Source organism: Alligator mississippiensis, chromosome 9 (assembly GCF_030867095.1).
Source record: "Alligator mississippiensis isolate rAllMis1 chromosome 9, rAllMis1, whole genome shotgun sequence".
Classification (NCBI taxonomy): Eukaryota; Metazoa; Chordata; order Crocodylia; family Alligatoridae; genus Alligator; species Alligator mississippiensis.
The window spans coordinates 41,844,004-41,859,626 of NC_081832.1; the positions used below are offsets into that span (position 1 = coordinate 41,844,004).

At 44.3% G+C, this 15,623-nt stretch overlaps 1 protein-coding gene across 6 annotated transcripts in view; it reads right to left on the reverse strand.

Moving 5' to 3' along the window:
- Window positions 1-1,182: 1,182 nt before the first annotated feature.
- Window positions 1,183-15,623, reverse strand: part of LOC102559534 (protocadherin alpha-C2) — a 267,699-nt gene continuing 253,258 nt past the window's right edge. For 4 of the 6 annotated variants that reach the window (XM_059733378.1, XM_059733381.1, XM_059733380.1 and 1 more), the window contains exon 4: window positions 1,183-3,104. In XM_059733378.1, coding sequence (XP_059589361.1) covers window positions 2,794-3,104 — 311 coding nt within the window. In that variant the 3' untranslated portion in view covers window positions 1,183-2,793. The remainder of the gene's footprint in view (window positions 3,105-15,623) is intronic. The other 2 variants (XM_059733379.1, XM_019487089.2) reach the window with 1 other exon arrangement.

Sequence of the window (15,623 nt, forward strand, 5' to 3'; positions counted from 1 at the left end):
TTCTCAGGCAAGCCTATTCTGCTCCAAAATGGTGGCCAGAGTGGAGCTTTCCGAGCATGTTCAGAAGATAAGCACAGGGTGAGAGTAGTTATAGAACAGGAAGTACAATCAAAACTTTGTGTAAGTGCCCAAAATTACACATAAATGCCACGTAAAGGTAAAACAGAATTTAGCTCAAGATCCTTTGTATCACATTTGAACAATGTATGTTTTTTTAAGACTGTCAGGTTTTTTAAAACTGTTAGTTGACTAGCTCTGAACTGTCAGAAATGTGGGAACTTAGAACATATCAGCCATATCACAAGGACCAAAAATGTTCATACTAATTCTTGATTACAATAAGCTGTAGAAACTTTTAAGAAACATGTGGAATCTCATATACCTGGAGCTTTAAATGTCAAATGTTGTGGGAATTGCCTTACAATTCCTTCAAGACCTAGATGCTATTTAAAATATATATATTTCTCTTATATTAATAACCCTGGTACTAGTTTGAACTGACACGAACAGTATACAGGCAGTCCTCGACTTACAACATTTCGAGTTATGTTTCACACCTAAAACATTTATAAATTGACACCCTGTTTCAACTTTCTGATGTTAGTATCGACTTCACAACACTTGATCCAATGCTATGCCACACCACACCACACCATGCCAGTGAACAAGTTCGCTGCGTTGCTCATCTCCCTGGAGAACATCTGTCCAAACTTCCTTGGACACTTTCTTTAAGAAAGCAGACAAGACTCCAAAAAAACCTGCAGTCAGGACTCCTGAGAAGACTCCAGTCAAGAACCCTTCACAAAGTCCAACCAAGAGTCCTTCAAAAAGTCCAGGAAAGTCACCTTAAAGAAGTCCTTCCAAATCAATATGATTGCTATTTACAATATAAATACATGAATGTAGCTATATTACTCATCTATAATTGATGGAGTACAAAATTCTGGGTTATTTTTGGTGAAAATTGAGTATCGGGCCTTGGTTCAGGAACCAACCCCCCATTCATAACATTGTTTCCTATGGGAAAATCGGTTCCAATTTACAATGTTTTGACTTAAGACGTGGTTTTCAGGAACCAATTGTGTTGTAAGTCCGAGGATTCCCTGTACCAGTTGTTCTCTTAATTTTAGCAATATACAATTGCTTCATAATTATCAATAAATAAACCCATTAATTCACTGATTCTTGATTTAAGAAAGTTATTTTACTTGTGTTTCATACACAAAAACTGATAATCAACCGTGGCTTAAAAAATTAACACTACTCCACTTTTTCACAAGTGTACAAAAAAGAAATAATGGATTTACATTCAACAGCAAAGCTTAAAGTCCACTCTAATAGTAGTTTCATTGGCATTCACATACACAAGCACAGAATAAATATTTCAGGATTTTTTAAGAACATACAGCATACATACAGTACTTGAATTTTACATAATGAGTGTTAGTAGGGTCAGCAGTTCATAACTTCATAGAAAAGTAAAACTGAAAACAAAGAAGGTGTGTGGGAGATAACACCCAGATACTGCACAGAGCTAGCAGGTTAGTAAACCTGCTTGTGTGAGAAATAGTTTACTTCTGCTTCTTTATAATAGGGAAGTTTGTTTGCAAATGTGTATTCAAAGTGCAGCTTAATGCAAAAAAAAATGATATTATTGTATTTATTAATACATGCAAGAGGCAGCCCCCAAGTGACCTGACAGAATAAAGCTGTGATTGGCAAGTGGCCGATAAAATACAGATGTTTCAGGCAATTTCTCTAAAGCACTTTAATAGCAGCAATTATCATTTCTAATGGCTCTAGACTGACTTCTGTTTGGGTTTAAGGGCATCATATTTCTTTAACATTTACAGCTATATTTTCTTTATAAATAAATATATCAAATAACAAATAGCATAGATAACATTTCTTTTTTCTCACTTTTGCATATGTGTTGTGGAAATACTCTGACTTTTTCAGAGATATTATGTGCAAAATAATATTAAATAGAGTGGAAACAGGGATATACAAGAATCATCGCAGTCAGTTACATTCCCAAGATGTCAACTCTGCCCTTGTAACAATCTGAGGGACATCCTTGCTAGGATAATGCAGGGCTTGAAATGACAGTATATTCAATGGCTTAGTGAGAGAGATATTTTATATCTTAAAGAGCTGTAAATGTGAGTTTTTCCTTGATGGAGTGTATATATGAAAAGGACTCAGTATTCTACCCAGTTAGGTTTCTAGATTTGAAAAGTCTGGTAATCTCCTTTAAGATATTTCCTCCCCTGCCCAAACATCTCTGAATGATATTGTTCATTAGATGTCTTTTTGTTCATTTGTTACCAGCTCTTCTTGCATTTTATAATTTATCTTGCATCACCTAGGTGACATCTGCACACAAATGTTTGCAATCAGATATAGAGTGCACAATATTAAAACTTTTAAACTTGTCCTGTAAGTGTCATCAAGACAGGATCACAGGAACCACAGTGCAGAGAGTCCAACCTCTCACTGGCTGTATTGTGAAGAGTCTCCTTTTCGGCGTAGGAGAAAGGAAACTTGTGTCTGCTTTTTAGATTCTGAAAACAAGCCAGAGTGGAGAAAAAGAGTTAACACCAGACTTAATAAAGCTTTTAAGACAAAATCTGTTAAGCAATCTAGACAGAGACTGTGAATTTCCTGCTGATTTTTGCAGTCTGTACATATAGGAAATTTGTTAACAGTAGGAAGAAATTGGGAGTTGCTACATAGGAGAGATCAGCCATTATTACAAAAACTGGCTAAGTGGATTCTTTGAATATAAACCCCTCACTGGTCACTGTTGTCAGTGGTGCTGTTTCCCTTTTCTTTTTTCTCCTGAGTCTTGTTTCCCTTCTTCTTTTTCTTTTTTTTCTTGGTTTCTTCCTTCTTGCCAAAAGTTATGAAGTCACTTTTGTCAATTTGGCTGTTTTGTGGTTCCTGTCGGATGGAGATGATTGCAGGAGATCCCGGGATAATGAATTTGTCTGGCAACTCACCGGGACCACCTTGTTTGGGATTGCCCGGTCCAAATTTAAAGGTCCAGCTGTTACTGTTCACACCAGCTCCAACTGGGGGGGATACTTCTCCTGCCTCAGGTTCTGAAAAAGTCAAAACAACATTAAAATGAACCATTAAATATGACTAATTAACTAATACTAGCACAAGTTTTGCAAGCTATGGTTTAAAGGGATATTTTTATTTCCTGCTTAGAATCTGGCCTTGTTACTGATAATTTTCTCTACATGTGGGGTTATTACAGTCTTTTTTCCCTTTTAAAGAAAAATGAGGTTACTCCTCTAAAATAGGTTGGCAATGCATCAGAAGCAGTGAGCCAAAATTACCTATCTTGGTCTCAGGCAGACTAGCCCTTCCAAACCATCCCCTACTACCCAGCCAAAGCCCCCTACTACTGAAGCTCCTCAGAAGTCCTGGCTTCAAAGGCTGGGGCTCCATGGGCTGGATCCAATGGATCCTTAGTTGCCAACTCCTGTTCTAAAAGACTCAGAAAAAAGTGAAAGTCTTTATAGACTAAGAACTGGAAAGTAAAGTTCAGAATTAAAGGGGATGATCAGTACCAAGTCTGGGATGAAATGGCAAAGGTGATTTAGGAAGGAAAATAAATATTTCAGAGAATTTCAGAGAGCTCTTTATGTGGGTTTTTATTGTATCATCACAACATCAGATTTTGGTGATTACGTTTGGACATTTTAAATAATATGTAGATCTTCATTTTACAGAAGCTGCTAATTTCTAAATAAAAATATAAGAAAGTTCTGGTGTGAGCATGTTGTGGACATTTCAGGTCTCCCAGTGTTTAGGGAGGTTCTTAGTAGATGTGGTGCTAGATTTGTAGATTTTATAACCATGACCTAGTTTTAGAACTTTTCCACAATTTCTAAGCTGCAGAAGGAATCAAGCAGACTTAATAAGCCAGACGTCTTGGACCTAATTTTCATGAATTTATGATAAGTATTTTCTTGTTTCAAATATAAAGAATACACTTTGCCAGTTGACAGGCTCTCTTTAAACCTGGGTGCATGCACACATATGTCTTCTAAGTGTGATTCTTGATATTTGCTTTTACACAAATATTATATTTTCACATTCTAAGTCCTGTAAGATTTGCCAGCCTAGTGCATTAGAGATGTTTCTAATGACATTTGTGCAATAGGTGGTCAGGGCAGAGTTATTGTTTTCAGTATGCAATATATAATCAAAAAATTGAAAATCAAGTGTTGTCCTGGAGTTTGTTCATGGCTGTGAACTTCTGACATTTGTAATTTTTTTCAGTGTCACTATACTGGCAAGGTCTTTCCCCTTCATTTCCGTGAAATAATAAATTAACCTAAATAAATAAATAATAAAGAAAGAACTAAAACCTAGGTGTCTTGGCTAATTTCCAAATTATGAATTGTTCCCATCTCTTCTGTAATATAGAAAAGGGAAACTTTCATGCTCTAGACAAGAAACTAAGTTTAATTTGATAAAGAAGTGTTCTCCTTCCCAATAGTCTCCATCTATCATGCCTTCCAAACAATACTGACTCCTGTATTTGGCACAGGAATGGGTGAAGTGGGAACAAGCAGGATGAACTAGCACTCCTGCTTGCAGAAAAAACCTACGACTTAGTAGGGCTAACTGAAACCTGGTGGGATTCTTCCTACGACTGGGCGGTACATATTGAGGGTTATAGGCTGTACAGAAAGGACAGGGTGGGGAAGAAAGGGGGAGGGGTTGCGCTCTATGTCAATGAGCAATATACTTCGACCCTCATCAAGACGGAATCGAAGGAGGAGAAAGTAGAAGGACTGTGGGTTGTTACATGGGGGGGGCAAGGAGAAAGGGATTTGGTGGTAGGGGTCTGCTACAGACCCCCACACCAAGGGGAAGAAATAGATTTGGGGCTCCTGAGGCAGCTCTCAGAGACCATAAAAACTAAGGAGGCGGTAGTCATGGGGGACCTAAACTACCCAGACATCTGCTGGGAAACACAGACAGCAAAGTCCCACCATTCATGCACGTTCCTATCCTGCGTACAGGACCTCCACCTGACGCAGGAGGTACATGGTCCCACTAGGGGGAATGCCTTACTGGACCTGGTATTGGCAACGGGGGATGACATGGTAGGGGACCTACAGATTGGTAGTCACCTGGGGGACAGTGATCACCAAATAATGGAATTCATCATAAGACGTCGAGTGGGTAAGGTAACTAGTAGGGTGAAAGTGCTGGACTTTAGGAAAGCTGATTTCAGTGAACTCAGGTTAGTCAAGGACGCACTGCAGAGTAGGAGTTTTGAAGAGATGGGAGCCCAGGAAGGGTGGCTGTACCTTAAGGAAATGATCCTTCGGGCACAGAGGGAGACGATCCCAATGTGAGGAAAAGGAGGGAAAGGGGCCAGGAGGCTTCCTTGGCTGACCAGAGAAATCCAGGGCAGACTGCGGACTAAAAGGGGAGCATATAAAAAGTGGAAACGGGGAGAGATTACCAAAGAGGAGTATACCTCCTCTGCTTGTACGTGTAGGGAGGCAGTTAGACGGGCCAAAGCTACCATGGAACTGAGGATGGCATCCCAAGTAAAGGATAACAAAAAATTGTTTTTTAGATAGAGAGGGAGCAAAAGGAAGGCCCAGGGTGGAATAGGACCCCTACTAAATGGGCAGAAGCAATTGGTGACGGAGAGGGGGGACAAGGCTGAACTCCTCAACGAGTTCTTTGCCTCTGTGTTCCTAAGTGAGGGGCAGGACAAGGCTCTCACTGGGACTGTGGAGAGGCAGCAGCAGGACGCCAGACTACCAAGTGTAGACCCTGAGATGGTGCAGGGTCATTTGGAGGAACTGGATGCCTTTAAGTCGGCAGGCCCGGATGAGCTCCATCCGAGGGTACTGAAGGCACTGGCTGACGTCATTGCGCAACCACTGGCAAAAATATTTGAGCAATCGTGGCGCACGGGCCAGGTCCCGGAGGACTGGAAAAGGGCCAATGTGGTCCCCATTTTCAAGAAGGGGAGGAAGGAGGACCCAGGCAACTATAGGCCAGTCAGTCTCACCTCCATCTTAAGCAAAGTCTTTGAAAAAATTATCAAGGCTCACATTTGCGAGAGCCCGGCAGGACAAATTATGCTGAGGGGAAACCAGCACGGGTTCGTAGCAGGTAGATCATGCCTGACTAATCTAGTCTCTTTTTATGACCAGGTTACAAAACGCCTGGACACAGGAGTAGGGGTTGATGTCGTATACTTAGACTTCAGGAAGGCCTTCGATACGGTATCCCACACCATACTGGTGAACAAGTTAAGAGGCTGTGACTTGGATGACTACACAGTCCGGTGGGTGGCGAATTGGCTAGAGGGTCGCACCCAGAGAGTCGTAGTGGATGGGTCAGTATCAACCTGGAAGGCTATGGGCAGTGGGGTCCCACAGGGCTCGGTCCTTGGACCGATACTCTTCAATGTCTTCATCAGCGACTTGGACGAGGGAGTGAAGTGTACTCTGTCCAAGTCTGCAGATGACACAAAACTGTGGGGAGAAGTGGACATGCCGGAGGGCAGGGAACAACTACAAGCAGACCTGGACAGGTTGGACATATGGGCAGAAAACAACAGAATGCAATTCAACAAGGAGGAAGGCAAGGTGCTGCACCTAGGGAGGAAAAATGTCCAGCACACCTACAGCCTAGGGAATGACCTGCTGGGTGGAACAGAAGCGGAAAGAGATCTTGGAGTCCTAGTGGACTCCAAGACGAACATGAGTCGGCAGTGTGACGAAGTCATCAGAAAAGCTAATGGCACTTTATCGTGCATCAGCAGATGCATGACGAACAGATCCAAGGAGGTGATACTTCCTCTCTATCAGGCGCTGGTCAGACCGCAATTGGAGTACTGCGTGCAGTTTTGGGCGCCACACTTCAAAAGGGATGTGGATAACCTGGAGAGGGTCCAGAGAAGGGCCACTCGTATGGTTAAGGGCTTACAGGCCAAGCCCTATGAGGAGAGACTGGGGCACCTGGACCTCTTCAGCCTCCGCAAGAGAAGGTTGAGAGGCGACCTTGTGGCTGCTTATAAGTTCATCATGGGGGCACAGAAGGGAATTGGTGAGGTTTTATTCACCAAGGCGCCCCTGGGGGTTACAAGAAATAATGGCCACAAGCTAGCAGAGAGCAGATTTAGATTGGACATTAGGAAGAACTTCTTCACAGTTTGAGTGGCCAAGGTCTGGAATGGGCTCCCAAGGGAGGTGGTGCTCTCCCCTACCCTGGGGGTCTTCAAGAGGAGGTTGGATATGCATCTAGCTGGGGTCATCTGAACCCAGCACTCTTTCCTGCCTATGCAGGGGGGCATTGTTAGGCTTCTAAGTTGTTTTAAAATTTAAATATATCAATAAAACATTGTATTCAACTGATGGATAGCTAGATAGCTAGACAGATAGACACACACACATATATATAATGGTGTTTCATTTTAATCACAGATTTTGGGGTCTTTAATCAGAGAATTTGCGACTTTTATCAAAGATTTTTCAATTTTTAAACAGAGAAAACCAGGATCCCCAAACAGGTCTGAGGAGCAAAAGGCAACACAGCACAGAATAGTTGATAAGAGGGGGGAGAGAAATTTCCAGGGATAGCAAACAAACAATTAACATTAAAATCTAATTCAAAACAGGGCACTGACCCTTTAATCTGGTTCTGCTTGCACAAATTCATTCACCAGAAGTCAGTAACTTACATCACAAATCCATCTGACATAACGTAAGCCAGTTCAGCAAACCTATAGTAACTCCCCTAAAATGTCCGGACGAAAACTAAGGGACCGATTCTATTTGTCTGTGTTTATCCCAGTCTTTGAATATGCTTTGTTGCCCTTAGTCATTAAGCATATTAATACACTACAATACTCTCTAAGCCAGAGGAAACTAAGGATCTCCCAGCTATCAAAGGAAGTGACATGCAAGGAAAGGCTACAGTCAGAACACAATAAGTTAATAAACATAATTTCCTAGATGTAGGGCTGCAGCAGCCTTTTCAGGAAATTTCACTTCTGCTTGATTCACCTGATTACAACTGAATTATCTGGAGTGTCAGGTTGGAAGACCACAGTTCAGCTGTACCAACACCACATTTTCAGACATTTCAGATCAGAGTTCAATGTCAGTTTTACCCTTGTTTTCTAAAGCTTCCATAAAAAAGTCCTTATTTTCTTTTAATCAACAAGCATTGAACACAAACATTTTCTACATCTATGTATCGTTATATATAACAAGATTAGTTGTGCTGTCCTTGCATTTTTTCTAGATTCTAATAAATGCTTTCAAGCTGTTTAGAAGTGCCTAAATAAAGCTAAAACCCCTAACAATATTTTTCACACTTAATTTTGAGCATTACATTCCTTTTCCCTACAGCTACTCAAGATCTTGTCAGAAGTCTAAACAAAGAAATGCCAGGCCCAGCTGCTTCTTAGCAATAGTTAGGTGTTATTTGAAGTGGATTTGGTTCAGAGGCAGCGCTTGCTTGGCTTGTTCTCAAAGAATCAAGCAGACCATGTGTTCAGTGACCAAATCATTCCTTGTTAAAACGAGTACATAAAACAGAAACCAAAATCCAGGTTGCACGCATCGCTTCTTGATGCTACATGTGAGTACTTGTACTCTAAAATGGAATGTAAACTTTTGACCTCTTCAGCAGCCTCCCACATGTTCCCACAGAAGGGCAAACTTCTTGGCAAAGCTCTGACCTAAAATAGATTTTTTTAAAGGGTTTAGTGCCTAAAAACAAGGTTTAGCTGGACTTTAGTGACAAAATCCAAATTGGCACCATAAGTGCTTCTAATTTAAACTTCAGCATAAAAAAAATTAGGTGGCTGGCCTCTGAGGAAATGATTCAAAGAAACAGGTTAGGCGTTTCCTCCTTCTCTTCCAGCGCCAGCTCCGTGCTTGTGCGGCCAGCACTGAGAGAAATCCATCTCTCCCGGTGGCAGCTCTATGGTCACAGGGCTGGCACTGGGAGATTCTTCAGGGCAGGAGGGGCCTTTTTCAGGGCTGCAGGGAGCAGAAGCAACCTGCTGCTAGAAGCAGCAAATCTGTTTCCATGTCCCTGTACATTTGGACATATTCCTGGGAGAGTTTACTCTCGAGTAGTTTACGTAAGAGTAAACTGCTCCCAGATTATTTGCACGTGTAGATGCCCCCTCCTAGTATTAGCCAACAAGACACACAGAGCACAGACCTATCTGAACAGGGAGAATGCTCTATGGGTGGATCTAGAATTTTGAAAACAGGGATGCAGATGGTGAAGTGCATCATCATATATAAAATGACATATACTTTTCTCCAGTCACCAATAAAATAGAATCTTCATTGGAACGAGTTAAAACAATCTGCAAGGCTGTGAAATAGGAGCTCAGTTACCAGGAGATGCTAACAGAGAGCAGAACTACAGAACAAAGGATAGTTTGATTGGTGGAACATCAAGACCATGAGAAAGAAGAGAGGGTCATTAACACCTGTGGAATGAAGACTTGAAGGGATCAAGTAGATTATAATGAGTCATCAAGTCAATTGATTCCCTCAGCACTGCCTAACTAGAAATGCTGCTGCCACTGCCAGGCAGTTGGTTTTAAACTCTTGGTGGACGAGGAATCAAAAGGGGGTGATAATGTATCAATGCAGCCCCTTGGATCCACCTCTGGATAGCTCCTCAGGTAGCTTAGACCCTGGACTGAGGGCTGCACATAAGGTGCCACCATCTCTTAGAATTCAGAGTCTTCATTGTGGGTAAATGCATAATCAAGAATTAGGTGACACCCACTTTATGTATAATTGCCTAGTGATTGGAGTACTCTCTCAAAAAGTAGTAAACCTGAGTTGTATGCCTTCCTCAGCCTGAGAGAATTCCAGCTCACATTTGCTACTTCACAGGACAGTGCCCTAACCACCATAGACTGTTGAGACTAGAGAAGAATGCAGAAGTCATGGATGGGCAGAAGGCAAGCAAGAAAATGAGACCGCGACTGTAGTCTAAAGATGTGAGCACTCTGTAGGTGGTCCAGTCTGCTCTTTAGAATTTTTTTGATTTTCCAATGACCTTCTAGGGGAAAATACATAAACAGACCTGAGAGAAGAGACCAGAAGCCAGATCTTCCAGATCCCAGATACATGCCCTATATGCTAGGCTCCAAAGTCATATTTTCTTCTGCTTGCAGTTTTTTTGGACTCTTGGCTATCCAATAACCCCGTTGCACCCAGAATCTTCTATACCATAGTCAGAAATAGAAGTTGTTGGTTTGAATCACATTAGACTGAGGAGTGTACAATTGCTTAAGTTTAGGCATCTAGACATATCTGCAGTCCAAATGGTGAAACTGAATAAACAGAATGCTCATTAGACATCTATAAGCACTGGAACATGGGTATCTCAGATTGCTTTGTGTGATTTAAGTGCCTAAATGCTTCACCGAAGTTCTACTTAAGTACCTATTTTACTAATCTGGATCTAGCTGTGAGTACTGAAGTCCAAAGCTGTGATTCAAGAAATCTCTGCTCACTGCCTATCCCTGAAGGTTCCTAAATTCACTAGGTGAATACATTCATGTTTGAGCTACAAATTCCCTAGGTGCCTAGAATTCTATTTTTCTGCATGCCCTGAGCTACCCCAGTCTGAGCATCTCAGCACCCAGCTTCTGCCTAGGCCTATCAGGATCCAAAAAGTAAGCAGAACTGTATCTACCTTCCCTGAGGGTCCCAACCTGAATATACTCTGGGCACGCTTTACACATACTGACAGGATTGGAACTCTCATATAGCTATGGCCACAACCCATTTAAAAAAGGCCTGGTGGATGTGCTGTTGCTACTCATGTTTTATATAATAGCCAAGTAGTTAAAGCAGTCACCCAGATCTAGGTTCAATGCCTTTTCTGCTTATGGGAATTCAAAAGCACTTCTCCCAAAAGAGTGTCCTAACCACCTGGCTATAGGCTAAGCTGTGAAGGGGTACTTTCCATGCCCCTCAGTAAGATTGTGCCACAATCTTAGAGTACAAGGCATCTTTATCCTAGTGGTTATGGCACTCAATAAGGAGGGGGAATCCTTAGCTTTGCACACACTGTGGGGAGCCAAAGGGGAGGGGGCATTCCACCCCCCTCTCAGCTCCATTGTGCCATGCCCCTGGATAAGCTGTTGGGCTCTGATTGCCCTATGACCTGGCCTGGCTGGAGCCCCATTCGCAGTGAATCAGGCCCCAGCCAGGCCAGGTCGTGGGACAATCAGAGCCCACTGGTTCCTACAGACAAGCAGTGCTGGCCAGACAAAAGGGCGGGGGGGAGGGGGGAAGCATGTGATCCCCTGATCTTTGCACTGGACAAGTGTGGGCTGAAGCTGCGAGCTGCACTCTGCTCCTTGCCTCCGCACCTCAGTACCGCTCCTTTGAAAGCTGCATGGCATGGTGCCATGTGCCTTGCTGCCGGGCTGCCCCGTGGCAGGACACACATGGCGGTACCTGCCACTTTCAAAGCAATGGGAGCAGGGAGGCACGGAGGCAAGAAGCCCTCTGGCCCAGCAGTGTAGCTGAGACTGGCCCTGCTCTGGCCCCCAGCTCTAGGCCCCCAGTGCATGGCTGGGGCTGGGGCTTGGGTGGGGAGGCAGCTGGGGCCGGGCCTGGTGCAGCTGAGGCCGGGTGTGGGGGCCAGGACGCAGCCAGGGCTGGTGCAGCGAGGGCCGGGAGGCAGCCAGGGGAGAGCGCACCCAGGGCTGGGGGCCACCAGGGCCAAACCCAGTGCAGCCAGGGTCGGGGGCTGGGGCCACTGGGGCTGGGAGTCAGCTGGGGCCAGCATGGCCTGGCACCAGGCAATGCTGCTACTCCCTGTGGCTCTTTCCCCTCCCCCTGTGAACTTTCCCATAGTACAGGGTATGCACGCGCATATGCACATGCATGCTCAGCCCCGTCCCCCCCAATTTTTTTTCTTCCTCTGCCTATGTTCAGTGCCCTAACCACAGCCATGCCTCCTCTTATGCTCTTTTTTCCTCATACCATGAATCTTTCATTTTGTTTCTGCAGTGGTCCATCTTCCATGGGAAAGGTGGGAACTGCTTTCACCCAGCCAGCCTATAGCCCAATGGTTAGGGCACTCTGCAAGAACAAATAAGTTTGAAATCCCCTCAGAATGGTTGGGATTCCAGGTCTTCAATTTTCTAGACAAGTGTTTTAATTGCTAGGCTATTAGATAAAAGTGGGCACCACTGCCTCTTGTGTTCAAAAATAATAGTGAATCCTGCTCAGCTTCTCTAACAAATAGTTGTAGAAACTTCTTTTGCTTGTGGCAAGCTTTCCAATTGTTCATACCCCTAGCGTGCATCTACACAAGACACTTTAATGCAAAGTAGCATAGTTTATGTGCAGTAAGCATGTGCATCTACATGTGTACATGCCTACTGCATGGTAAACCTCCGTAACGAGTAAATTTGCTACCTGCAAATGCAACTAGCAAATTTACTTGCGATTATTAACTGCAGTAATGCTTGTGTAGATGTCTGACTGGGAGCAAATCTGCTCCCTGTCTGCCAGCAACCAGGGGGTGGGAGTTTTTTTCCTGCCCCCAGGAGCTACCTGCTGTTTGGGTGGGCTCCGCCAGCAGAATCCAAGAAGGGACTATGTCCACCTGCTCTGGCAGCAGGGAGCTCCAAGCCCCCTGCTCTGAGATCCTAATTGGGGAACGGGCTGGGAGATCCTTTTCTCCCAGCACTGGCTCAATGACTGCGACCACAGAGCCCGTGCTGGGAGCTCCCTGCTAGTGGGGCCTGGGGAACCTGTATCCTACCCAGCTCCACAGTCACGGAGCTGAGCAGGAAACAGGCTCTCCAGCCTGCCCCATGATTGGGGCAGGGGTCTAGGATCTGGCTCTCCCCTGTGGTTTTTTCCAAGTCCCCTGCCCCAACCAGGGAGCCAGGGCTGGGAGCTCTCTGCTGCTGGGGCAGGGGGACATCGTTCCCGCTCTGGCAGCAGGCAGCCTGGGGACAGGGAGCAACATCCCAGCTCTGGCCAGGAGACAGCTGCCTCCTGGCCCAGTGCTCCATGCACCCTGGGGGAACCTAGAGCTCCCCCTGGTGGCAGCAAGGGCCCATTTCAGGGCCCCAGGAGAGAGCAGTTTGTTGCCATTAGCAGCAAATCTGTTCCCATTTCCCTACATGTGTACATGTCTGCCTGGGAGCATTTACTCATGAGTAGTGTACTTGCAAGTAAACTGCTCCTGGATTTAATGCACATGTACACACATGCTTAGTGCTGAACCATGTTTCCATATGGCTTTAGGGGATACTGTACCTGTGAACATACCAGAGTACTTTCAAATATAAAATTTAAAACTAAAATCTTGAACAGTGACTTTCATTAAAAATTTTGCATAATTATTTGTAAGGAGAATTGGAATTAGACACTGCAATAGGGTAATTTTCTGCAGCCTGTAATTCCTGCTTCAGTTTTTTAATTCAATAGGGACGTAGCCACTTTCTGGTCTCAACTGCTCTGTAGAAATTTGCATTATTTAAAAACCAGTTTCATCCTACTCCAAAGAGGCTGCATTTCAGTGATGAGGACAGAGATACCTGAACAGTCTGTGGGTTTGGCAGTCTTTTGATAAAAGACTCTAATAAATGCCCATTACCCAGATTTACAGGGTTGTCTTTTGGAAGGCAATATTTGTGAATTCATCCAACTGAGGAATTGGGTTTCATTGCCTTGCAATGCATTTCAAATGATGTGTAAGTTAAACAAAGCTGAAACACAGTGTGACAGGTAAAAATAGTCTGGAACTGAGATTTCTTCAAAGTGTAGGATATGATGCCTGTTCAAAGAACACAAAAAATGGTGTCACTCAGCCAAGAACTCAATAATCCATTAAAACTAGTCAAGGAAAGCAGGGATTTTATCTCACTGGCATTTTACTGGGGAACTGTGCACACTGTTGCAATTCCTACATAGCCCAAAAGCTACAATCTGGTGTTTACTAGGACCAGGTGGCACTCACTCTATATAATGAAAACTGTCCATGTATTAAGAGCATAGTGTTTTATCTCTGGCTCCAATGCTTCTGCTTAAAGAATTTTTTTTTAGAAGAAAGTAGAGTTACATGTGCCCCTGCTGAAGGAAGAAAGGGCAGAGGCATTTTGGCACAGCTCTATGTCCCTGCAGAGACATTTGTGACTATATGTAGGCACCTACTGAAATCAGAATTTCACAGTTTTCACAAAACCTGGCAATACCCATGAAATTTGGCAATGCCCATGAAATCTACAAAATCCACAGGAAAAAAAAACTTACTGAAAAGAAAATTATCCGTTCTCCAGAGAAAGACAGCAGTCCACAGGGTGCTGTGGCTGCCTGCCAGGGTGGGGAATCGGGGAGAGGCCTATGTCCACTAGAAGGGCTGCTGGCAAGATGGCTGCTTCCCCACCCCTCACTACTGATTGGCTGCAAGGGCTACCTGTCATGTGGCCCCACCCGCAACGAGCAGAGAGGGGTAGGGGCACAAAACAGGCAGCGCTTTCAGCTAATCAGCGGTGAGGGGTGGGGCCACCATGGCCCCTCAGCCAATCAGAGGCATGGGCCGTGCTGTGCTCCACCCATGAAATCACTGCCAGGCCCCAAGTTCTGCCCATGAAATCAGGGGCAGCCATGCTGAATTTGGTAGGTCCCTAACTATATGACATGCTTATCTGAGGCAGCAGTTTGCTTCCATTCCATCCCACCCCTTTCTATTCATCACTTTTTTCCCTGCCTGAAAGGATTTTGGTGACTTATGGATTCAAGAAGTAATTAAAATAAAGCTTTCAACAAAATCTTCTATTGCTTAAATCAGTTTTTAAAAAATGCTGTTGAATTACTTCATAGTAATTCAGGATGACCTGACAAAGAACATTTTGCATTTGAAAGCTTGTCTAACTCTACTATGCACTTGGTCCAATAATATATATTACATTAAGAAATCCTTGCCCTGCACATAATCTGTGGATCATCATGGACATGATATCAATCCTTGAATTATTTCACTTTTCTAGCCACCAGAATACACACATACAATGGGCACATTCATACATGCAGGCACATGCACTTGCAGCAGTTCAAATAGAAACGGTGCAAATTTGAGCCAGGGCTTTTTGCCTCAGTGCATGTGCCCAGACATGCACTTTGGTGTGGTGTAAGTAGTGCCACTTGGGGCAAAATAATGCTTCCTGGCTCCTCCCGACATGCAGCTAGTGGGAGCTAGAGCTTGGGGCCGTCAGTATAAAAAGGAGGTCCTGAGCCTCCCCTTGCGGGAGGGTAGCCAGGGCCTGGTTTGCTTGCACAGCCAGGTCCTGATATTCTGCCTTCAGACCCTGTAGCGACTGCTATATAGTGTTGGTAGCTATGCAATGTGGGACCACCTGGGACATGCCTTCCTCCGCCACTTCTGCTCTGATACAACTGGCAGCTCCCTGGCCTGCTGGGCTTCTTCCAACAGGATTTGTGAGGGCTGCCAGAGTTCTACCAGGACCTCCTCTGGGTCTGGAGCCTAAAGATGCTTTTCCTGCCCCAGCTGCCTTGGCAGGCCACCCCCCCTTTCCCCTGAAGCACACCCTCAGTGGATGA